Below are 24,346 nucleotides of genomic sequence, written 5' to 3' on the forward strand. Positions count from 1 at the left end.
CTTCACTCAGCATAATACCCTCCAGTAATTTTGGTATTAAGAGATTGAGAATAACCTAAATGCCCATCAGTTGGGGACTAACTGATGAGGTTAACTGTGGTATGTTCCCAAAAGTAATGCTGAGTAGTTTCTTAAAAGAGGGAACCAACTCTATATATCCCGATACCGCACAGTCACCACAGAGATAGCGGTGATAAACAGCAAACAGACAAGTCGCATTGTTAGAGTATACTATGACAGTCTATAAAAAGAAAAAAAAAAGGGATATGCTTTGCCTTTCCAAAATACTGAAGTATTTATGAATGAAATGATTCAATGTCTGGGATTTGCATCGAAATAAGGGGATGAAGTTTAGTGGGTAGGGATAAAAATCGACCAAGATTGGTCATTGAATTAATAATTGTTGAAGTAGGATGATGGGCATATAGAGGAGGATTTATGCCATTTATTATATTTCCATATATGTTTGAAATTTTCCATTTTAAAAATGTGGGGAAATGGTCTCAGCCCCCCATTCTCATTTTCTCCCTTCAACCTCTCCATTACAGGTGCGCATACACCATGTTAGTTCATGTCTCTGACAACAATCTTCCCCTTCTCTGGCTATCTCTCCCTGAAAAATTGCTGCTCCTTCATAACCACCCAGGGCAATTGTCCCCTTCTCTGAGAAGCCTTCTCCAGCTCCAACAGTCAGAAAGGTGGTTCTTTCTCTGTGCTGGGGGTTCCCTGCAGAGTGTCTGTATTCCTATTATTACAAATACTATGTCATTATCCATCTCCCCATAGACAGTAAACATTTCTAGAAATGAGACAATGTCTCATCTGTCTTTTGCCTGTCCCAGCCCTTAGCCCTGTGCTTGGCTTATAATTGGCACTTAACAAGTGTTTGTTAAATTAATGGGTCAAGTCTAGCGAGGGAATGATTGGTCGTTTGGAATGGTACATGTTGATTTTGTGAAGTCAGAGGAATATAGGAGGAAAGAACGTAAGTGAAAAACATTACTGGGCCTGTGCCAGGGGTGTGCTGGGGCCAGGAACAGTAGTGAACCAGAAGCTAAGGCTTCTAGTCTCGAGGCCTTGACATTCCTTCTGGTTGGGGGACAGCATGGAGAGAGTTATAATTTTAGAGTGGATTAGGTGCTATGGGGAAAATAGGGCAAAGCTGCTTCAGCTCCAGAGAAGCAAGCATCATGAACCCACTTATGAGAGAGTGGATGAGCCAGTTTTTCAGGTGAAGGCACTCTGAGCACTGCTGAGCTACAGCTTGAGTGCTGAGTGGGGCTCAAGCCTCGATTTGCCCCTCCCAAGCCCCTGCTCTTTCCTCTGCCCTGCAGAGCCTCTCACCAAGCAGGTGAAAATCCAGAGGTCCAACAACATTCAGATCTGGCGGTCTGTCATCTGTCTGGAGAGTCAAAACAAGAGGAGGGGAGGAGGTCTCCTAGGGAGACCCCGAGACTCTGGGAAGTAACAGCAGCTGATAGTCACTGAGCACTTAGTACACTCCAGACCCCACGGTAAGCGTTTTACATGCACGCATGAATGTATTTATTCCACATAACATCCCATGTGAAGCAGAGACTTTTAATAGTCCCCTTTTACAGTCCAGGAAAGGGAGCTTAGGAAGAGTTAAGTCGACAGAGGCCACACACCAGAGCCTAATCTCTTTCCCAATGCTACCTCCTTGAGATAGAGAACTGAGATCAGAAAACTGATAAGGAGATGGGGGAACCAGAGAACAGGATGACTCACGCAGAGATGTTGGTGAGGGGAAGAAGTGTTAGGAAAGGAAGCAGTGTGCAGTGGCAGTGTCCGTGGAAAAACCCAGCAGGCTGACCTGAGGGTTGTGGGATTCCGCCAAACTGGGGGCATAAGAGACCTTTGACAGCTCTTGTGGGAGATGCAAACCTGATTTCCCATAGGCTCACCATCCAAGCCTCTGCTGGCTGCCCGAGCTGCCCCACTCCCCGGGAGTCCTATTCTGACTCCTGTTCAACCTGTCTGCTTAGGGAAGAAGCCTGGGACTGTGCTCCTCCCTCCCATCCCACCCACGGGCTGATCTGTCCCCCTCCCCCAGCACCTGCAGAGCTAACTCTTCACCAGCTGGTGCACCACCTGGCGTCTACACCAGACTCTTAATACACTTGAGCCTATGTATTTACAACACATGCCCAGGCAGCCTGACAAATGACAGCAGTAATCCCCAACTCATGCTGGACTGAGAAGCAGGTAGGTGCCAGTGGCTCAGGGAAGTGGGAGGGAAGAAAAGGCAAGGGGTTCCAGTGTGAGTGGATTAGCCAGGCCCTCACCGAAGCTCTTTGTCAATAGCACTCAAGCTCCTTTATTGGCTGGATGAGATCTGCACAGAGCAATTGAAGGGAGGAGCTCGAGGAGCACACGATTTAATGTCCCTATCCATTGTGGCCATAACTGATTGGAACAGGATAGACACCTTCCCCAAGAGGGGGATCTAAATGCTGCTTCCTCTCCCTGGACTTTGGAATTGGGCCACCTACTGATTGAATAGCCAGAACACAATGGTACCAATGATCCCAGTGGTCCACAGCTGCCCTGTGAGGGAGGCACGCTGGGTCAGAGAGACTCAAGGTAGAGCACAGGGTTAATAAAGGCCCGTGAACTCTTTAGCTAAAGGCTCTGGGCTGCCCTCTCTCTGCCCTTCCAGAAGGCTCCCTGTTGAGCTCTTGGGTTGCCACAAATCCTCTCACTAGTAAAATTTGCATTAGTATGAGTAGTATGAGTAGATTTCTGTTACTGGCATTCAAAGTCTCCTTGGCTAAGCTAGGGTATTGCAGGACTGAGAGCATGGGACAGGGGTCCAAGAATGAGAGGTTCCAAGTTTAGGGTTTGGGAAGTAACACAATTAAGTGTGTTGATGTCTAAATCCGAGTGGAGGTGACTCCCTCAAGCCCTAAAAATGAGTTCACTCCATTCTGTTCAGCAGACATTTGTTGAGCACTTGCTTTGTGCCCGGCACTGTGCTAGGTGCTAGGGCAACAAGCCACAGCTGCTCTTGCTGTGCTCACAGTCTCCTAGGGGAACAGACACAGATACATAACAATATGGCATAAGAAAATGATGATGTGATGATGCACATACAAAGTCAGTGGCAAAGCAGGTGGCAGAAGAGAGTTGTGGAAAGCAAGAGGGACTTTGAACCCCAGCTTGGAGTCATCCAGGAATGCTGGAGGGGCCTGGAGGGCTCTATCCAAGGCACTAACTTGGGGAAGTGGGTGAGATCAAAATCTCTGATGGGCTTCCTGAAGAATGGTATGAGGACCATCTGGAAGGTTCTAAAAGGAGTGATAAAAAGAGCCAACCTTCTTTTTCCCTGGGGAGCCTGAGAAATGGTTAGTGGGTCTCTAGTGAGAATGGAAACAGTAACAAGTGCTGGGAGAGAAGGCTAAGGCAGAGAAAGGAATGCACCTCCGTGGACATGGGCCATGGCTGGAGTGGAGGGAGCTCTTACAACTGAACACGGTTCCGTGGGGCTCAGAAGATCATGGTGAGCGCTCATTTACTACGTCCTGAGCACAGACCGTGTTGTAGGTGCCACGTTAAGGCACATGGCCCCTGCCTTACCAGTCAAGTGGAGAAGACAGACGTTAATCAAATAATCACACAAAAAATGTAAGGGAAAATAAAAAGCTCAGTAGGAGATCATTGATGAAGATGGGGGGGGTGGGGTAAACAGCAATTTAATTGTATCTAGGATTTGGGATTCAGACAGAGACTGACAAAGAAGAGGGAGGAGAGGCAAGGATAGCAAGGGAGAATGGCAAGTTCAGGAGCCCCGGGAGAACCTGCGAAGCCAGTACCACCCCTGGAACCGCCTTCACTTCTCTGGATCACCACTATGTGAGACTCATTGAGATTCATCTCCCTCCAGTAAACAAACTTCCTTCCTTTATTCATTCATTCATCCATTTGTCCATCCATTCACCCATTCCCCAGTGAGCCAGGTACCAGTGCGAGGAGACCCTAGAGAAGAAGCTGAGAGACCCCCCCTGCGTGAGGAGTTCATAAGTGACAATAATGCTCTTCCATTTTCTCGCTGTTGTTCTGGCCCCGTGCCTACCAGGCGAGGGAAAGAGGACAAAGAAATGGCTGTGCTGATCAAGATAGGGGACTGGTAAACCTCTAAAAAAGAAATCAGGGCCCACTGACATCCTGATCTCTCTGTGTACAATTGCTGAAGAAATGGGGAAGAGGGACGAAAGGTGAGAAGATACCCAAGTGGGCAAGAGCATCTCTGAGCCTCATTCCTTCCCAGGTGCAGGCTCCATATACGTGTAGGAATCCATACAGGATGTGCCACACAGGTATGTCCTCATAGAGTTCTACAGTTTATAAAATAAAAAGTTCATTTCTTTTTAAAAGGGCTGTTGTCATGGAAAGCAGTAGAAGAACAGTCACTTGGATAAGGAGGAGGGTGCGGGCCTGTGACTTGGGAGGCTCAGGAACCTTCCTGCAGGGGCCACAGCTGTGGGATGGCTAGTGCCCACCCCTCCGGCTGTGCCTGCGCTGGGCATCTGGCCCCGGGGATGGTTCTCCCGTGGTTCTGGCCCTTGACTTAGTTGCTGTTGCCACTCCAGATTCACTGATCATACCTATTCCTGGGGCAGCCTAAGAATTTTTCAAACTGGAGGCCTCCGGTGCTCCAAGAGCAACCCAGTGTGTGCTTTGAATTCAGATGTTAGCCACACGAGTTACTTAGCGGGTTCCCGAAGGTTAGCATTAGTTACCTCCAACAGGCAGAGAGCATATTTTCATTTTGCATCTGTGTATTTGCTAAATGTCCTTCAAATAACCGTGGACTGCATCAGTAACAAGGAAAAAGTAAACATTTCTGAAGGATTGCTTAAAATGAGGGCTGCCTGGAAAAGTGACCCTTAAGTGACAAACAAGCTCTGCTTCTTCTCTCCTGCCTCGCGCTCCATCCACTGCCCCTGGGAGCGAGGCTGTCCTACCCCTTCATCTACCATTCTTCCTTCATCTGCTCACTATCTAGTCCCAGCAGCTGCCCCTGGGGCTGGCCCTCTGTCCCCACTTCCTCCACCCACCAGCCCTCTTTAGAGAGGCCGGGGTGTGGCCTTCCTGCCTTCCCAGAGCAAACAGCTCAAGAGAGGCTGTTGGAAATAAGGAGAGGCTCTCATACTGCATATTAGATCAGCCATATCAAAATAAATAAAAGAGTATTCACATTTATCAAACCACTCAAGGATGTGGCACCCATAGGATTTCAAAGAACCCTTCACAGACTTGCCTCCCAAACCCCCACAATAGCCCTGTGAGGTAGGTCAGGCTCCACTCCTTTCTACATGTAAGGACCTGGAGGAGTTTGGCACAGGGAACGCAGGGTCAAGTCCAAAGTGAGGTGTCCAGCCAGTCCTTCCCTTTCAGATGCTTGACAGGCCACGGAGATGAGCAGAGCTGCCCGAGTGACCGGCTGCAGACCCGACAGGCTGGAACGGAGGAGGCCCCAGGACGCAGCCACACAAGGCGCTGGGCTGTGGGGAGCCTGGCTATTTCCGACTTGCCCTACTTAGGGGCTCCCCTCCTAGGACCGTTCCATAATCCAAGGTCGTTTGGCATTCTGCACTATGACATCCAGGGGACGCTGCCAGGAAAAGAAAAAAAAAACCTGCTTATTCATACTTTTTTGTGCCTTGAGAAGGTGAAGTGACGCTTTACAAAAGCCTGGAGTTGTAGTTTTCTTGATGTCACTGGTGCCCGCGTGTCCGAACAACAGTTACATCTGCAGCTTGGGGCACAGGATAGGTTGGAAGACGTTTTCAATGTTTTCCATCAGTACAAGATCATACCGACACAACTGGGGCCTGTAAAAATAGGACGATATCCTTGTCAATCAAGTAGTAAAAATAGCCCACTCTAGGAAAAGAAATCATACACGTCCTTAGGATACGATATTGTGGAGCAATTATTTCTAATGTTGTAGGAAAATGCTTATGGTAAATAAGCAGAGAAACATCAGCAACAATAAGAAAGCAGGATGTAAAATGTTATTTACCACCTAACTTCGTCTAGGTGTAAAAGCAATAATAGGCGACTAGAAAGAAAGAATCCAGGGCCCCTGGGTGGCTTGGTTGGTTAAGCATCTGCTTTGGGCTCAGGTCATGGGATCGAGCCCCACATTGGGCTCCCTGCTTGGCGGGGAGTCTGTTTCTCCCTCTCCCTCTGCCCCCCCCTTGTGTTCTGTCTCTCAAATAAATTAATAAAATCTTGAAAGAAAGAAAGTCCAAACTATTAACAATTGTTGCCTCTGAATAATGTCATTGTGGGTGATATTTTTCGGCTTCTTAACACCTTCGTACTTTCCAGATTTTATAAAAATCAATCTATATACCTTTGATAATCAAGAAAAACAAGTATTAAAAACTTCCATGGTTTTAAGATGTAATGACTGTCCTCTTGGAAAAAACTTGTATTATTAAATGTTTTAGGGTACGCCAAACTTTCAGGAGAAAGGAATTCATAAGCATAAAGCACTGACTGCTCACAGCATTGTCTACCCCTGTCTTGTCCATAGATTGGATGTTAGGACTATATGTTGGAGTGGCATTAGTCACAGTGACCTGCCGCCACAGCTTTGCTCTTTCTCCCCTCTTTGACTTTGCCCCTCCATACCCCCCCCACGCTGTTGCTTATTTTTTCTGAACCAATTGAGAATAGGTTGTTTACCCCTTAATACTTCAATGTGTATTTCCTAAGAACAAGGACATTCCCGGTACAGTTATCAGATTCAACATCAAGATAGTACTTCCCCACTGTGTAGTGGAATAAATATTCCAATTATTCTGTACCTTTTTTTACAGTAGGCTCTGTGTTTGCCAAATTATACGAGGCTTTTTTCTACAACGAGAACAAAAAATTTGCAAGCAGTGTGGGTGGAGTGGTTAGGGAAGAATTCTATAACTATAATCATTTAACATTATTTATTTGGATTATTTGGATTATTTATCTTTAAGTGCCTACCAGTATAATTTTCTTCAATTATGGGGCTACTCATTTTTATCAAGTCTATTTTTGGAAAACCCCTCATCTCCTAAATTGCAATTGATGAAGATCCCATTAAAACATCAGACCAGGACAGCCGCGGTGGCTCAGCGGTTTAACGCCGTCTTCAGCCCAGGGCGTGATCCTGGAGACCCAGGATTGAGTCCCACGTTGGGCTCTCTGCATGGAGACTGCTTCTCCCTCTGCCTGTGTCCCTGCCTCTCTCTCTCTCTGTCTCTTATGAATAAATAAATAAAATCTTTTAAAAAATCAGACCAAACAGATTAGACAGAAACCCAATAACATCTTTGGAAAACAAGGGCTTGTCAAACCCTGCCCATGGCTCACCTCTCTGGATGGGCAAGTGACCTTAACTTCATGCGAAGAACCCTGAGCTTGTACTTGGGGCCTATTACAGATCCTGTAGAGAACACCAAGGAAATAGTTGCCACTTTATCCAAGTCTTGATTAAATCTTGCAAGCAGACTCACTTGGTGGTATTTCTGAAATATTGCAGGTTCACTAGAAGGAAGAATTAATATTGTTAAGTGGATCTAGATTGCTAATGAAATCATTTTGAAGCCTACAAATCACTCTTAAGAAGGTAGCCACTTGACCCCAAAGTTCTGCTGTATTCCCAAAGACTGCATAAGAGAAGCTTCTGGCCTCAGGAGTGATGAAACACTGTGGCACAAGAGAAGTATGCCCGCCTACTATATACACTAGATATCATCCTCATCTCTTGACACATGTCTCCATTGCCCCGAAAAATTCTTCAAGATGAGTATTATATTGTCTTCACTTTATAGACAAGGAAACATGCTTCTGGAGCTTAAACTCAGCCAGGTCACAGGGCTTATCTGCATCACTGCAGGGATTCAAATTCAGTCCTGAGTTCAAACAGTCCATTAAATTGCATTGCTAGGTGTGTATGCATATTTTTAGCCCAATTAGCTACTAATTTGAAGTTTTGCTTAAGCATATATTTTTTTAGTCCTGCCTTTCAAATAAGATAGCTAAGTCCCAGGTTCCAATACTTTTTCCTACAATGTCATGTTTCCTACAGTTGGAATTTCACATTGAGCCTAAAGTATGTCCACTGGGGAGGCTCAGTAGGTCAATGTCCCTCTGGGAAACTGGGGATGTAGACCATGGAGACCGCCCTGGGCTCAGAGATGCGTGGCTTGCTCTAGAACTGAATCCTTAATTTTGTGGTGGGAATGGGGATGAGAGGGTGTGTGTCACCCCAGCCTCACTAGAATCATGTGTAAGTCCTGTGGAGAGCAAACGTGTCACAAGTAAAACTAATCTGAAAGTTACCCAGATTTTAGTTTTTAAATATCCTCACTGAAAGGAATGGGGGTTGGGGCACCTGGGTGGCTCAGTCGGTTAAGCTTCTGCATTCAGCTCAGGTCATGATCCTAGGGTCCTAGGATCAAGCTCTGCGTTGGGCTCCCTACTCAGGATGGAGCCTGCTTCTCCCTCTCCTCCCAGCTTGTGCTCTCTCTTGCTCTTGCTCCCTCTCTCTCTCTCTCTCAAAAAAAAAAAAAAATAAATCTCAAAAAAATAAAAAGTAAAAGGAATGAGGGCTTCCAAGAGAAATGGCTGATTCCAGGACTAAGTCAGAGAAGGTACAAAGTGATTCCACAACAACTTGTGTGTCAAAAAGTGAGGAACTAAAAAAAAAAAAAAAAAAAAAGTGAAGAAAAGCTCAAAGAATGGTGGAGATGTTCAAAAGAATATAGAATCACTTCACATTCATCAGGATGGCAAAAATTAAAAAAAAAACTGAAAATAAGAAGTGTTCACAAGGATATGGAGAAATTGGAACCCTTGTACACTGTTGCTAGGAATGTAAAGTCATACAACCACAATGGCAAATGGTCTGAGGTCTCTTCGAAGAATTCAAAATAGAATTGCTTTATGATCTGGCAATTCTAATTCTGGGTATATATGCAAAAGAATTGAAAGCAAGGTCTCAGAAAGATACTTTTGCACACCCATGTTCATAGCACCATCATTCACAAGAGTCAGAAGAAGAAGCAACCCAAATGCCCATCAATGGATGAATGGATAAATAACACGTGATATGTACATACAATGGAATATTATTCAGCCATAAAAAGGAAGGAAATTTTGTCATATGGTACAACATGGATAAACCTTGAGGACATCACGCTAAATGAAATAAGCCAATCACAAAAAGATATTGTTTGACTCCATTTATGTAAGTTATCTAAAGTAATCAAATTCATAGAAACATGGGGCGCCTGGGTGGCTCAGTCGGTTGGGCATCTGCCTTCAGCTCAGGTCATGATCCCGGGGTTCTGGGATCGAGTCCCACATGGGGCTCCCTATTCAGTAGGGAGCCTGCTTCTCCCTCTCCCTTTGCTGCTCCCCCTGCTTGTGCTCTCTCTCTCTCTCTCTCTCTCTCTCTCTCTAATAAATAAATAAATAAATAAATCTTTAAAGCCCAATGTGGGACTTGATCCCGGGCCTAGAATCATGCCCCGAGCCAAAGGCAGACACACTCAACCGCTGAGCCACCCAGGTGTCCCTCATGTGAATACTCTTAACACTACTGAGCTGTATACTTATAAATGATGAAGATAATAAATTTTACATTATGTGTTTTCATCACGATAAAAAATGCATTTAAAAAAAGGGCACAGACCCAGTTTGAAGAGATTTCACTGACCAGATTTGAGACAATTTAAATATCAAAATAAATAATGGTAGTAACTGACTGCGAGTCCCCATTAACAAAATAAAAGTCCATGAGTCCATATCTATACAACCAGATAAATAGATAAATAAATGGGGAGAAGAAAAATGCTTTCCCTAAATGATGAATTAGAAAAATCACCATTTGACAATCATCATAGTAACAATTCAACTACAACTACATCACAACTGGTGGGTAAAAGTTTGAGGAGTAATGGAACATTTGCATGGTCTCATAAGTAACTCCCTGCAGTATTACTTCTTAATACAAAGGAAAAACAGTAACTTGATAGTGAAGAAACTTGGCAGAAACACCTTAATGAACCAATCCACTTTAATGAAATAAATCAAAGTTGTGGGCCTCCTGATAGGGCACACTGGACCAAACATAACATCACTTCTGTGCTGTTCTTGCCAGAGATGTATGATCTGAATGTAATCATGAGGAAGCATCAGACAAACCCAAACTGAAGACATGCTGAAAATAACTGACCGATAAATGTCAAAGTCAAAAAAGTCAAGGAAAGATGGAAGGTTCAAGTGAAGACTAAAGAAAGAGGATAACCAAATATCCAATGATCCTGAGTTGGATCCCTCTCCAAGAGCAGCTGTGGGAACACGAGCATTCAGAGATTCCAGGAAAGGGTGATGCCGCCTGCGGTTGGCAAAACCCAGTGGGGGTAGATGGAAGGCAGGAAAGGGAAAAGCCCCCCTGGAGCTGGTAAAGCCTGTCTACAAGTACAGGTTGGAACCCCCTCTTCCACCTGGAGGGATGTCTGGAAATACTGGGGGAGGCATTAACCAAGGAATGGGTTCTTAAAAGAAAAAATGGAGTGAGAGCCAATGAACTATGGGCTTTGACCAATAATAGGAGCCAGATGTTTGTTTCTGTTAGTATGGTGCACTAACCACCCTGCAAACAATTCCTAATAATGAATACAATTAAAACAAAAACAAAACTTAAAACCTTTTAAATTGCACTGGAAAGCAAAGAACACTGAGAAACCTCAAAAATATGTGAAGGCAGAAATACTGACATCACATCACCTTTTGTTGGCCTTTTTTGGAAGTTAGTAACAAGTTTTCTTTTTTATGGTCTTGCACTGCAGTAGAACACAAAACAAAGCCACTCGAGGAGGAGAATTGAATGGGAGACTCTGGTGAGGGGTGAACTAAAAATAAATTCTAAGTACACAACCCTCCTACAACCTCAGGGGGCAGAAACAATCTCTATCAAAATCCCAGCTGCCTTTCTTTTTCTTCCAGAAACTGACAAGCTAATTTAAAATCCATGTGGAAATTAAAGAGACCCAGAATAGTCAAACAACTTTGAAAAAGACCAAACTTGGGGTGCCTGGGTGGCTCAGCTAGTTAAGCATCCCACTGTTGATTTCAGCTCAAGTCATGATCTCAGGGTCTTGAGATCAAGACCCACATTTGGGTCCACACTAGAGTGGAGCCTGCTTTGGATTCTCCCTCTCCCTCTGCCCACCCCCTTCACCCAACATGTCTGTGCTGTCTCTAAAAAAGAAAAAAAAAAAAAGACCAAAGCTAGGGGATTCACACTTCCTGATTGCAAAATTTGTTGGAAAGCTTCAGTAGTGCTACAGTAAGCTACATGACAATGTGGTATTTGTATTAGGATAGATATATACATCAATGGAAGAGAATTGAGAGTCCAGAAATAAAACCTTCCGTTTACTGTCAATTGATTTAGGCAAGGGTGTCAAGACATTCACAGAGAAAGAATAGGTCTTTCAATAAATGGTACTGTGATAACTGGGTGTCCACAGGCAAAGGAATAAAGTAGGACCCCCTACCTTATTCTATATGCAAAAACGAACTCAAAATGGATCAAAGACCAAATGTGAGACCTAAAATTATAAAGGACTTGTGTCCAGAGTAAATAAAGAACTCTTGCAATTCAACAATAAAAAGGTAATAATCCAATTTTAAAGTAAGAGGCACACAAACACCTGTACCCAGATGTTTATAGCAGCTTTATTCAAAATTATCAAGATTTGGATGTAGCCAAGATGTCCTTTAGTAGAAGAATGGGTAAATAAACTGTAGCACATCCAGACAATGGAATACTATTCAGTGCCAAAAGGATATGAGCTAGCAAGCTATGAAAAAACATGAAGAAAACGTAAATCCTATTACTAAGTGAAAGAAGCTACTTTGGAAAGGTTACATACTGTAGGATTCAGCTACATGACATTCTGAAAAAGGCAAAACTCTGGAGACAATAAAAAGACCAGTAGTTGCTAATAGTTAGAGGGAAGAGATGGATATGATAGGCAGAGCACAGAGGACTTTTAGGATTATAGGATCTACTCCATGATCCTATAATGGTAGATATATGTTCTAATATGTTTGTCAAAACCTATAGAATGTACAACACCAACAGTGAACCCTAATGTAAACCATGGACTCTGGGTAATAATTTATCAGGGTAGATGTTTCTGTTGTCACAGGTGTACCACTCTATTATCAGATTTGATACTTGGGGAGGCTGTGTGTATGTGGTCAAGAGGGTATATGGGAAATCTCTGCACTTCCTGCTCAGGTTTGGGAATCTAAAACTGCTCTAAAAAATTAAGTCTGTTGAAAAGAGAAAAAGTGAGTAAAGGACCTGAATAGACATTTCTCCAAAAAAAAAGATACATACAAATGGCCAGTAAGCACATGAGAGACACTCAAAGTTGTTCATCATTAGGGAATTGCAAATCAAAACCATAATGAGATATAACATAACGCCCACTAGAATGGCTACAATAAAGACAGACATGGGGACACCTGGGTGGCTCAGGGGTTGAGCAACTGCCTTGGCTCAGGGCGTGATCCTGGGGTCCTGGGATCGAGTCCCACACCGGGCTCCCTGCGTGGAGCCTGCTTCTCTCTCTGCCTGTGTCTCTGCCTCTTTCTCTGTGTGTGTGTCTCATTAACAAATAAATAAAATCTTAAAAAAAAGACAGACATGTCTGTGGTATATATACAAAATATGATACATGTACACAAAGGAATATTATTCAGCCTTTACAAGACAAGAGAAATCCTGTCATGTGTTATAACATGAATGAACCTTAATATTATGGTAGGTGAAATAAGCCAACCACAAAAAGATGAATATTGTGTGAGTCCACTTATATGAGGTATCTAAAGTAGTCAAATTCATAGAAATAGTAGAATGATGCTTGCTAGGGACTAGGGGGAGGGGAGAAGGGAGTTATTATTTAACCAGTATTGAGTTTCAATTTTGCAAGATGAAAAAGTTCTGGAGATGTTTCACAACAATGTGAATATATGTAACACTACTAAACTCAGAAATGATTAAGATGGTAAATTTTATGTTTTGTCTTTTTTTTAAATTTTTTTATTTATTTATGATAGTCACACACACACAGAGAGAGAGAGGCAGAGACATAGGCAGAGGGAGAAGCAGGCTCCATGCACCGGGAGCCCGACGTGGGATTCGATCCCGGGTCTCCAGGATCGCGCCCTGGGCCAAAGGCAGGCGCTAAATCGCTGCACCACCCAGGGATCCCTGTTTTGTCTTTTTAAATCACAATTTTAAATTTTTAAGACAGATAATAACAGTGTTGGCAAGGATGTGGAGAAATTAGGATTCTTACACATGGCTAGTGGGAATGTAAAATGTTGCAGCTGCTTTGGAAAGCAGTTTGGCATTTCCTGAAAATGTGAAATACATAGCTATCATATGACCCAGCAGTTCCACTCCTAGGTATATACCCGAGAGAGATGAAAACATATGTCTACACAGAAACTCATACACCTATGTTCATTATGTGTATGTAGCAGCATTATTCATAATAGCCAAAAAAGTGGAAACAACCCAAATGTCCATCAGCTGACAAAAGGATAAATAAAATGTGGTATGTGTGAACAGAGTGGCACAGTGGAAGCAAGCTGGGCCCATAACCCAGAGGTCAGTGGATCAAAGTAAAATGTGGTACATTCATATCATGGAATATTATTTGGCCACTGATACATGCTATCGTATCTTGAAAATATTATGCTCAGCCAAAAAAGCCAGACACAAAAAGGCCACATATCGTATGATTTCATTTATATGGCATGCCCAGAATGTGTAAATCTACAGGGACAAAAAGTAGACTAGTGGTAGACAGGAGCTGGGGAGGAAGCAGGAATGAGAAAGTACTAATAGGTATGGGATTTCTTTTTGAGATGATAAAAATGTTCTGGAATTACATGGTAGTGATGTTTGTACATTTTGTGAATATACTAAAAACCAGTGAAATATAAACTTTAAAAGGGGTAAATGTTATGGTATGTGAATTATATCTTAATTTTTATAAAAGGTTTAAAATTGAAAAAGAAATACATCCAAGACATGAATACACCAGGCATATCCTAGATGTGACTCCATTTGCACCATAGCCTGGTAAGACTGAATAAACTCAGGGCACATTCTCTGATACTATTTTCCTTTCCTTGAATTGTAAAACTACTAAATACTAAAATACTAAAAGCTAAAAGTTTACCTTGCAGAAGAGAAAAGTAGACATAATCTCCCCACGTAATAGAAGGACCATTTCCTTTTTTCCTATATCCTCTCTGATTGGTGATGATGTTTTCACAATCATTACTCAACTAAGAATGACTAAACATGAATAAAATAGAAATATTAAGGTCTCTATCTTAATCAAGAAAAAACTCCTTCAGAGGGACGCCTGGGTGGCTCACCGGTTGGGCGCCTGCCTTTGGCTCAGGAGGTGATCCCAGGATCTGGGATCGAGCCCCACATTGGGCTCCCTGCAAAATGTCTGCTTCTCCCTCTGCTTCTGTCTCTGCCTCTCTCTGTCTGTGTCTCTCATGAATAAATAAATACATCTTAAAAAAAAAAAGGCCCTTCACAGAAAGTCCTAGTTGGGAGAAATTCACTACATAAAATTAAATTTCTAAGACATGTAAAGCCAACATGTAATCAGTTATTGGCATAAAAAAAAAAAAACAAATTTTGTAGGTGAGCACTTTTTTGTTACAGACCTGCACGATTTCCCCTGCTATTTCTTGGAATGTCCAGGTGAGGTCCCTGCCCAGCTTCCTTACTGAAGATGACACCCTAGAATCTGCCTGACGCTGGTTGGTCAAGATGCGCCCCCTAGCGGTGTCATCCCTGAAACTGCAGCCGCACTGGGCTTGGGGACATTGGCATTGAAGGGAGTGTGGTATTGGCCAATCACTTGGCCTCTCTGAGCTTCCGTTTCCTTATATATAAAATACAGATGGTAATACCACCTCACAAGGTTTTAGTGTGAACTGCATGAGCCTGCGTGTGTGATGTGCCTAGTTCAATAAACAAAGGCTGTTATTATTATGATCCGGGGATGCATTAAAGAAAAAAATCACCTCCAGACCACCAATACACACCTTCTCTATTCATCTCTATTGGTGAACCCATAGGCGACTGCCAGTTTCAGATCACATTCCAGTTGGTCCTCTATGAGTGAAGCCAACAGACAACCCAAGTGCCTAGTAGATAAGAGGGCCCCCCAAAATGTTTATGAGTAAATGAGCAAGATGAACTTCAAATTTCTTTGCTTAAAGTGTTATTTTCCTCCTTTTTCCTGGTTATAAAATTAATGGATGAAACCAATTAACTATTTTAACATATATATATATATATATATTTATATATATATAGGTTATAAATAAATAAATAAACACACACACACAATATCATATAAAAGTAAAAGAGAAAGTAAAGAGAAGCTGGAAAAAGCACTCCTATTCCTACCATCCAAGGGACAATCTAACATATTAGGCATATTGCTTTTTCATTTTTTTAGCATTGTTGATCTAATTTTATACTTTTCATCATTTGATAAATCCTGCATTTTTCACTTTGCACATTATAATTTAATAGGTTTCATAAGTTAATGTATAAGTAACATTTTATAATATGAGAATATTTAATTCACCATTTCCCCTTCATTGGATTTTCAGGATGTTTCCAATTTTCTATTGCAAATCATATTTTCTGAGTTTCAGAAACATACATATATATATATATGTGTGTGTGTATATTAAGAGCTCACAAAAAATTGAAACGTGTGGGTGTGGATGCCTTTAGGTGTGGGATTGTTGAGATAGGGCAAGTATTTGCACTTTTATGTTACATATTTTATGTTATATATTTCTTTACTGTTTAAATCCTTTATAGCAAGCAAGGATGACTTTTGTAATTGTTTAAACAAAGGAAGGAAGCAGGAGAGGGAGAAGGGGAGGGAGGAAGGAAAGAAGAAAAGGAAGTAGATCCCTGTACCAATATTTTTTATAAAGAGCCGGGAAGATCAAGAACCACGAGAAGTGACCACTCCCATATATCTTTTGTAGAACAAAAACAAGTACAAATCTATAAATAAGAAAGTAGGTATATTTGGGATTTAATTTCTCTGAGCAAAAAGGGAAATAGCAAACTGCAAAATACCCCAGCCCAACTTACTGATTGATTTTGGATTCTGTGATATTCCCAGCTTTATCTTTCAATTTGATTGTAATGGAGCCTCTTCTTATGTTCTTATTCCAAGTTATAATGTCCACAAAGTAATGATATACTGCAAAACAAGGAGAGAGCACAACGAGAGAAGGATACTCTCAACGGCTCCACTGAAAGGTCAGTTCCTAAAAACCCAACCTGCCTCATAACTTGAGTCTCTTGTTCTCTTCCTCTCTAGTTTCTCTGCAAAGATCCAGGGCAGAATTTTCTAATATTCCTTTCCATTCTTTTTGGTAGATATGGCCTGGGTGATGGAGAATTCAGTGGTCTCCAGTTGTCATGTTCAAGCACCACAGTTGGATTGGTGTTCCCACCTTATTGACTGATTGACTGAGGTATCATGGCCTACTGCTGAGTGTGACTGGCTCATTGTAATCTCTGCCCTTGTACGATAAACCAGCAAGGCGTCCACGTAGAGACTCTCTAGAGCTGACAAGGTCTTCCACAATCTGGGCCGTGTCCACCAGCCTCCCTCATGTCTTCCCCAGTCCTGCCATATCACCTGCACTGCCAAACTGTCCCTTGCTCCTGAGCCTTCTTACCACTTGGACACTCTTACTTTGCCCCTTTTGACAACTCATCCTTCAGGTTTTGGCTTAATGTCCCTTCCTCCACGAGACCTTCACTGACCCTCAGACTAAGTCAGATTTCCCTCATAGAATTTTTATTATGCTCTAGTATTCTCCTGTCATTATAGTCAACACATTTACCTATATTTACAAAGTGCAAGAAAAAAAGTGATAATCAAAAAAAAGTGGTCTGTGTATATATATATATATATATATATACAAATATTGCCTGAGTAATGTCTTATGCAGTTAAAAAAATAAAGTTAAAATATACTACAGCAATAACTGGGAAGGGATTCCTCTTTATAATCCTGGAAGTAGTACCTTATAGGCATTCAGAATATTTCTACTAAATAAATGAGAATGCATGATGTGTTCAGAAAATTATTCTTCCTCCCTACTCTTTGCTTCCCAAGGTCAATGATGCTTTGGGAAGATGGGTTCCCACAGTGGTAGCCGGATTTGCTATCCTTTGATCAGACTTGCAGAGAAGGGAGTGGAATCTCAGGGAGATGTTGGTTCCAGAAATAAGGTCAGCCCTGGAGTATCCATTTCACGGCCCATTATTACTTGGGCACTTGCCTCCCTTGAACCGGGTAGACAGCAAACCCTGGGCTGTCACACATGGCTCCAAAGGGGGAGGGAAACACACTGATCTGCAGCCTCTTTTATTAGGGTTGCTCCTAAGAAGAGTGAAAAGGGGAACAAGATTACAAGACATGCCCAGGAAAATTTCTACTTGATTTCCAAGACATCCAGTCATCTGCTGCTACACTTAGCCCCCATCTGGAATATCCAAGCTCTCAGTGTCTTTAGAAGATCATCATGGTTGCTTTGGAGCTGGAACTGACCCATAGATGTGGCTGATACCTGATTTCACTGAGCCACAACCTCGGGTCTTTGGAGGAGTCAAGCACATTTTCTGGAAGATCTTAGTGATTAGAATGGCTATCCAGGTGGTACCTGGATAGCTCAGTCAGTACAGCATGCAACTCTTAACCTTAGGGTCTTGAGTTCAAGCCCCATGTGTGGTGTAGTTTGCTTAAAATCCTTTTGTAATAATAATAATAAAAAAAAAAACGGGATGCCTGGGTGGCTCAGCGGTTAGGCGTCTGCCTTTGGCTCAGGGCATGATCGTGGAATCCCGGGATTGAGTCCCACATCGGGCTCCCTGCATGGGGCCTGCTTCTCCCTCTGCCTATGTCTCTGCCTCTCTCTCTCTGTGTCTGTCATGAATAAATAAATAAAATCTTAAAAAAAAAGAAAGAAAGAAAGAGCCATTCAGCAAAGCTAGCAATTATGATTTGTTGAGATTGAATCCTTATAACCCAGGAGATAGGCATTATTATCTCTATTTTACCTAGCAGGACACTGGGACTCAGAAAGGTTAAATGTCTTGACCAAGGTCACATAGCTACTGTGTGGTAGAGTCGGGATTCAACCAAAGTCTTCCAGCTCCGAAGTCCACACTTCATTGTGGCCTTCGTTTACCAAGAGGTAGCCAGGAAGCTGAGACACAGTCATTTTTTAAAAGGGGGGGGGGGGTTTGAAAGGCAAACAACCACATCCACCACTCACTGCAGTATGGTTTCTCCTCAGCTGTGTCGAAGAACGCTTTAGTCATAGGAGGATTTTTCTGCTTTAAATACTCTTTCCAATGATCAGCATAATAGCCTATAAAGCAAGTTGGAAAAAGGTAACTAACATGTATTACATAAATGTAAAAGCAGCTGGGGAGGCAGTGGGAACAGTGAGTTTGACCACCCACACCACCAAGACAGTCTCCCTCTTACACCCCTGCTATGGGGAGGACCTACAGGGCCACCAGGCCCTACTTCCCCTGCATCTCCCATACCTTGCTTGCTACCTCATCTCTCAGAGCTGGGACTTGCAAAATGACTCCACTGTAGCTCTCCCCCCTTTTTACTGACGTATCACCCTGGTTCTCAGTGGCACACTAGTTCTCTCACACCCTGGTTAGGCTAAGAATAGCACTGACATTTTTCAGTAATACATTCATTTTATAGATTAAAACAGATTCAAGTTTACACCTAAAATACCAGCACTCTGGCAAAGCATTGTACTTTCATGAAGAACTACAATTAGGCCCCTAAATTGCACAGAACCTGAGCTTGCTATGAAAACGTGGGCTTGCCCTTTGAACAATGAGAAAATTCCCATGATCATCCAGTTTCAAAGTCCTCACCATCTGGAATACTTCTACCAACCCTTAGCAAATATCCAAGCAGCCTTCACAGTATCTGCTACCCCCACCCCATCCCGTATGTGCACATAAGGACCAGGGCTCAGAGCTCCTGGGTGGCTCAGGTTGAGCATTTGGCTCAGGTTATGATCTTGGGGTCCTGGGGTCAAGTCCTGCAGTGGGCTCCCCCCAGGGAGCCTGCTTCTCCCTCTGCCTGTGTCTCTGCCTCTCTCTGTGTGTCTCTCACAAATAAATAAATAAAATCTTTTAAAAAAAGAAAGAAAAAAAAAAGAACCAAGATTCAGGGGTGCCTGGATGACTCAGTTGGTTAAGGTTCCAACTCTTGATTTCAGCTCAGGTCATGATCTCAGGGTCATAAAGTCAAGCCCCATGACCAGCTCTGTGCTCAGTGGATTCTCTCCCTCTCCCCTCTGTGCCTCTCCCTACCCACATTCTCTCTAAATTAAAAAAAAAAAAATCAGGATTCAGTGTGAGGGCATTTACCAGACACAGTTCATTGGAAGGGGTCATTCTGTGGGGCCATTTGACAGGAGAGCCTGGGCCCACTGTGACCCTCCCCCATCAGAGAGGTTATGTGCATCAAGAGGATGTTTCTGTCCCCATGAGAACAGGCTATGTAAAGTGACTATGCCCTTGGTGGGCTTGGAAACTTTTTTGGAACCTTCTTTTTTGTGCTAGAGTGTCCAGGGAGGTTGCACTGCCCTCTGGATGAAATTGTATGCAAATGGCTTTCCTAACACTGTTTATGAGTAGGAAGGCCAAGAGTGCTTCACAGAACAGATTGGCTAGAAAAAGCTAAGTAAATATTTTTTTAACAATGCAATTTTCAGGCGCATTTTTATTTGCTTGTTTATTTGTTTATTTTTAAGATTTTATTTATTTATTCATGAGAGACACAGAGAGAGGCAGAGGGAGAAGCAGACTCCCTGCACGAGCCCAATGCTGGATTCGATCCCAGGACCCTGGGATCAACCCTGAACTGAAGGCAGATGCTCAACCACTAAGCCACCCAGGTGTCCCTCAGGCCCATTTTTAGATAGTAAAATGGTGCTGGGATTCTACCAAAAATAAACTGTTTGTTCATCAGAGGGGGAAACTGCTTGTTGGACTTACCCAGAAGGGGACAGGACTCCTTTTGTGGTATGCCACAGTTGACACACTTGCCATTCCTATAATCCCGGTAGGAGTCACAGGGATATGCGGTAATGGAACAGTTCTCTCTCAGAGAAGAAAGGTACAGGTACACAGACCTCTGGTGGTCACACTTAAAATACTTCAATCCTTAATTGTAAAAGGAATGATGAAAGAGTAGAGCAGTTGTAGCCTTTAATGATAGCACATCACGTTCCATACACCCACAATTCATCATCTGTCCTATATGCCAGGTACTGTGCTAACAGCTTCAATGTATTTTATTCCATTTAATCCTTATAAAAACCCATAGATCAGGATTCATGCCGGCATGTGGCAGGATAAAAGAAGATAGGCATGATTACCCCCATCTTGCCCAGCAGGACACTGGGATTCAGAGAGCCTAAATGACTTGACCAAGGTTACACAGCTATTATGTGGTAGAAACAGGACTCAACCTATGTCCTTTGTCGGTGAAAAGGAAGAGAAAAATCAATGGTAGATTTTCCCCAGAGATTCTCAGCAGAAGGCAAGCACATTTAAACTAGTATAGACATCAGAGAAAGAAGGAATTGAGGAGTAATTGGTAGAGGAAGATCCCCAAGGAGGACAAGCAGAGGTGACAGCTTTGAAAAGGAAGGGGAGATGCTTCCACCCTGGGGGCAGAAGGGAACATGAATGTGAAGACTGATCTTGTAAACTAAGATGAGGATAGATAGAATGGCTCCCTCAGTAAGATCTTAATCTAGGCGAAAAAGGCAAATCTAGACCAATTTTAAGAGGTGAGGAGGGTTTATAGGTAGTGAGATTTTTGGAATAGAAGCATCAGGAGTGATCACAGGGAGTCAGAAGAGATAAACATAAGGATTCTCTGGTATCACTGAGAGCCATGGAAAGGTTAGCAAGTTTGCCTGGATCTAGTACTCAATTAACAATGCTCCATGGCAGCTCCAGAATGTTCTCAAGCTAAGGTGGGTGACTTGGCAGAGACCTCCAGGGGTTCTGTACTGGGAGTACACAGGGCATTCATGAAAAGCCCCATGGTAGGGGTTCCATTTCTGCTACAGGGTGAAGGGTGACGTAAGAGGAATTGAACAATGCATGGTGGCAAATGGTCAAGCCATGAATGGTCAAGAAGAGGTGACAAGCAAGCCTCCAGTTAATTCCTAGTGGGTGGGAGGTGGTGCCATGGTGAGAGAGGAAGGCATCGAGGTGCAGAGAGGGCATCGGGAAGGTTAGACATGATGAAGCACTGCAGCACACAACACTGTTGGAAGGTGGATGGGTCCAATGATGAAGTCATTCATTCAGAAAAGGGTGTTGGGTCCCAAAGATGGGTAAACAAAGGAGGTGAATATCTGAGTAGGAAACAGTGATTATGAGCCAGTGGTTTGGATAGGCACTGAGTTCTGGAGTCAGATCCATGTTTCCTTTTCCCCCAGAGTCCACTTATGTCCATAGAGGAGATCAGTGAAGGACAGAAATAAACTGGGGCCAAGAGAAGAGAAGCATCGGTTGGCATGGGGCCAAGCTGGACTGGACTTAGTCTGACAGGTCAATATTGACTTATTGCTCCTGGAACTTCCACTTGCAGAAACAATGACATTGATAACAATACAGAGAATGTCCTTTATAAGCAAAGCACATTATCAGGACAGGATTTGAACACACACAATTTATGATACAATTTGGTTGACCCTACTAATGCCATTTCATCTGGATCATTTTCAAACACCACATAATTCCCGTGGGGCCATATACAGCCACCATTTTGTAACAAGATCATCTTTTTCTAGGATCATATCCATGATTATTTAACTTTCTCTAGCAATTGTGAAATACAGATTCAGAGCACTTAAGGATGGATTATTTTGTTCTGTCCCTGCCCACCCACACATTACTTTTATGTTGCCCTCTATCTGTTTTTTGTTTTATGAGGTTTTTTTTTCATTATAAAATAATAAAATAATACATGCTCATTTAGAAAATATAAAACAATAGGAAATTATGCAAAAACCAGCTACAAGTCCAATATTCAGACTTCACCACTAATAATTATTTGCAGCATTTATGTTTAGTCTTTTTTTCTATACTTACTTACATATGTACGAATATAGATTTAAAAAACAAATTGGAAAAAAAACCAAATTGGGATCATACTGTATAGTTTTGTGTCTTTTGCACTTAATATCCCATTGTAAGCATTTTCATTAATCTGAAAACATGACTTTTTAACAATTATATTTCTTTGTGTGAGCGTACAATAGTTACTTAACAATTTTCCATGTTGGATATTTAGACTATTTCTAAAAATTTAGTTATCATAAACAATGCTGTGTCAGATATCTTTGCACTTCGATTTTTGTCTACCTTTTCCATTATTTCTCTGGAAGAAATTTTCAGATATGGAATTTCTAGAGCAAAGACACACCTTTGCAAGAAAGCAAGAAAGAGAAATAATTCATAATATCTTTTAATCATATGGTTATGGTTATGTGTTTTTTTATTTATTCTTTAAGTTAAGTATAATTAGCATACAGTGTTATATTGGTTTCAGTTGTACAATATAATGATTCATCAGTTCTACACACTACTCAGTGCTCATCATGATAAATGTATTCTTAATCTCCTTCACCTGTTTCACCTATGCCCCCACAACCACCCCTCTGGTAACCAACCCTCTGGTTCTTTTCTGTTTGTCTCTTTTGTACTTTGTTCATTTGTTTTATTTCTTAAAATCCACATATGAGTGAAATCATATGGTTTTTTTTTCTTTCTCTAATTTCACTTCACATAATACCCTCTAGATCCATCCATGTTGTGGAAAATGATTTGATTCATTCTTTTTTATGGCTGAGCAATATTCCATTGTATAAATATACCACATCTTCTTTATCCATTCATCTATGGATGGATACTTAGGTTGTTTCCATTTCTCAGCTATTGTAAATAATGCTGCAGTGGTTTTTTTTTTAAAGTAGTATATGTGAGTAATAATTTTTAATTTATAATTTATGTTTATGCTGTATCTTCTCAGATGATTTTTCTATTAAAAACTGTAACACATAGAATAATATCATATTTTTTAAATATGCCTTTTAAAATCACTACTATACAATATATAAAGTTTCTGCACTTACCTCCCAATATTGTCTTGGGGCAACCAGGTTGATCCAGTCCTCCATTTGGGTAGAAGTCTATGTTTCCTAAAGGCTCCCTGTAGCCCAGTGCTAAAGAAAAATAGACTATGCTTTTATTTTTGAATTTTCTCATTGCATAGCTCATTTGCCCAAAGGATATAGGCAGGGGTTGTGTTCTTCATATTGCTATATCTATTTAAATATTTTACCCAAAGTTACCCAGCTAGTTAATTAGAATGCAGATTTTTCCAACTAGGAGTCTATGAAAATGGTAATGGAATTTATTTCCAATATTTCTCAAGATATAAGGGTTTCGGTCACTCATTCACAGCAAGTCTGATAAAATGATGTTTCTTCTTTATATTTGGCTAGAAGCCTCTAAGTGCCAATGATTCCTGGGCCTGTAATTGAATTCATTTCAGTCTTTCATGAATAAGAAAAAAATAAACTTTTACTTTGTAAGAGACAAAATTTTTTAAATTGGAAACTCTTCTAGAAAATGGGAACAAAAAAAATTGTAGGTTGATTTACTAATTGCTTATTCTCTTTAACCTTGTAACCACAAAATAATCAGTTAAATCCTTGATTTAAATGATTATTTGTACACATACACTTATACAGTACATATATATTACAATAATAGTGGCTATTATATATGGAGAACCTGCATGTGAGCATGGTACTAGGTGTTTTATATACCTCTCTTCTAGTTTTTACAATGTCCACAAAGTGGCCGTTGGTAAATTCAGATGAAGTAAGTTACAGATGAAGACACTCAGAGGACTTACAGAATGAAATGACACTACGAGAAAGGACAAAACCTGGGATCTGAGTCCCCTCTGCCTGACTGCAAAGCTTATTGTCTGTCCTCAAAATTCACTCTCTCTCCAAGAATGAAAAATAAATTACTCTATTCCATCAAGCATGAAAATGGCATTGATGTAATGCCCTTCAGGAAGGTAATACTTTGCAAACTACCTTG

The 24,346-nt window shown here is 41.8% G+C and overlaps 1 protein-coding gene across 3 annotated transcripts in view; it reads right to left on the reverse strand.

Moving 5' to 3' along the window:
* Positions 1 to 2,311: 2,311 nt before the first annotated feature.
* LIPH (lipase H) overlaps positions 2,312 to 24,346 on the reverse strand; it is a 49,271-nt gene continuing 27,236 nt past the window's right edge. For 2 of the 3 annotated variants that reach the window (XM_055307956.1, XM_055307957.1), the window contains 6 exons: positions 23,365 to 23,454; positions 20,207 to 20,374; positions 18,448 to 18,543; positions 16,247 to 16,358; positions 7,381 to 7,554; positions 2,312 to 5,855 (listed from right to left, as the gene is read on the reverse strand). In XM_055307956.1, the coding sequence (XP_055163931.1) occupies positions 5,768 to 5,855; positions 7,381 to 7,554; positions 16,247 to 16,358; positions 18,448 to 18,543; positions 20,207 to 20,374; positions 23,365 to 23,454 (728 nt within the window). In that variant the 3' untranslated portion in view covers positions 2,312 to 5,767. Of the gene's footprint in view, positions 5,856 to 7,380; positions 7,555 to 15,171; positions 15,274 to 16,246; positions 16,359 to 18,447; positions 18,544 to 20,206; positions 20,375 to 23,364; positions 23,455 to 24,346 lie in introns of those variants that run through there. The other variant, XM_055307958.1, reaches the window with a different exon arrangement.

The sequence above is a fragment of the Nyctereutes procyonoides genome, unplaced genomic scaffold (genome assembly GCF_905146905.1).
Source record: "Nyctereutes procyonoides isolate TBG_1078 unplaced genomic scaffold, NYPRO_anot_genome, whole genome shotgun sequence".
Classification (NCBI taxonomy): domain Eukaryota; kingdom Metazoa; phylum Chordata; class Mammalia; order Carnivora; family Canidae; genus Nyctereutes; species Nyctereutes procyonoides.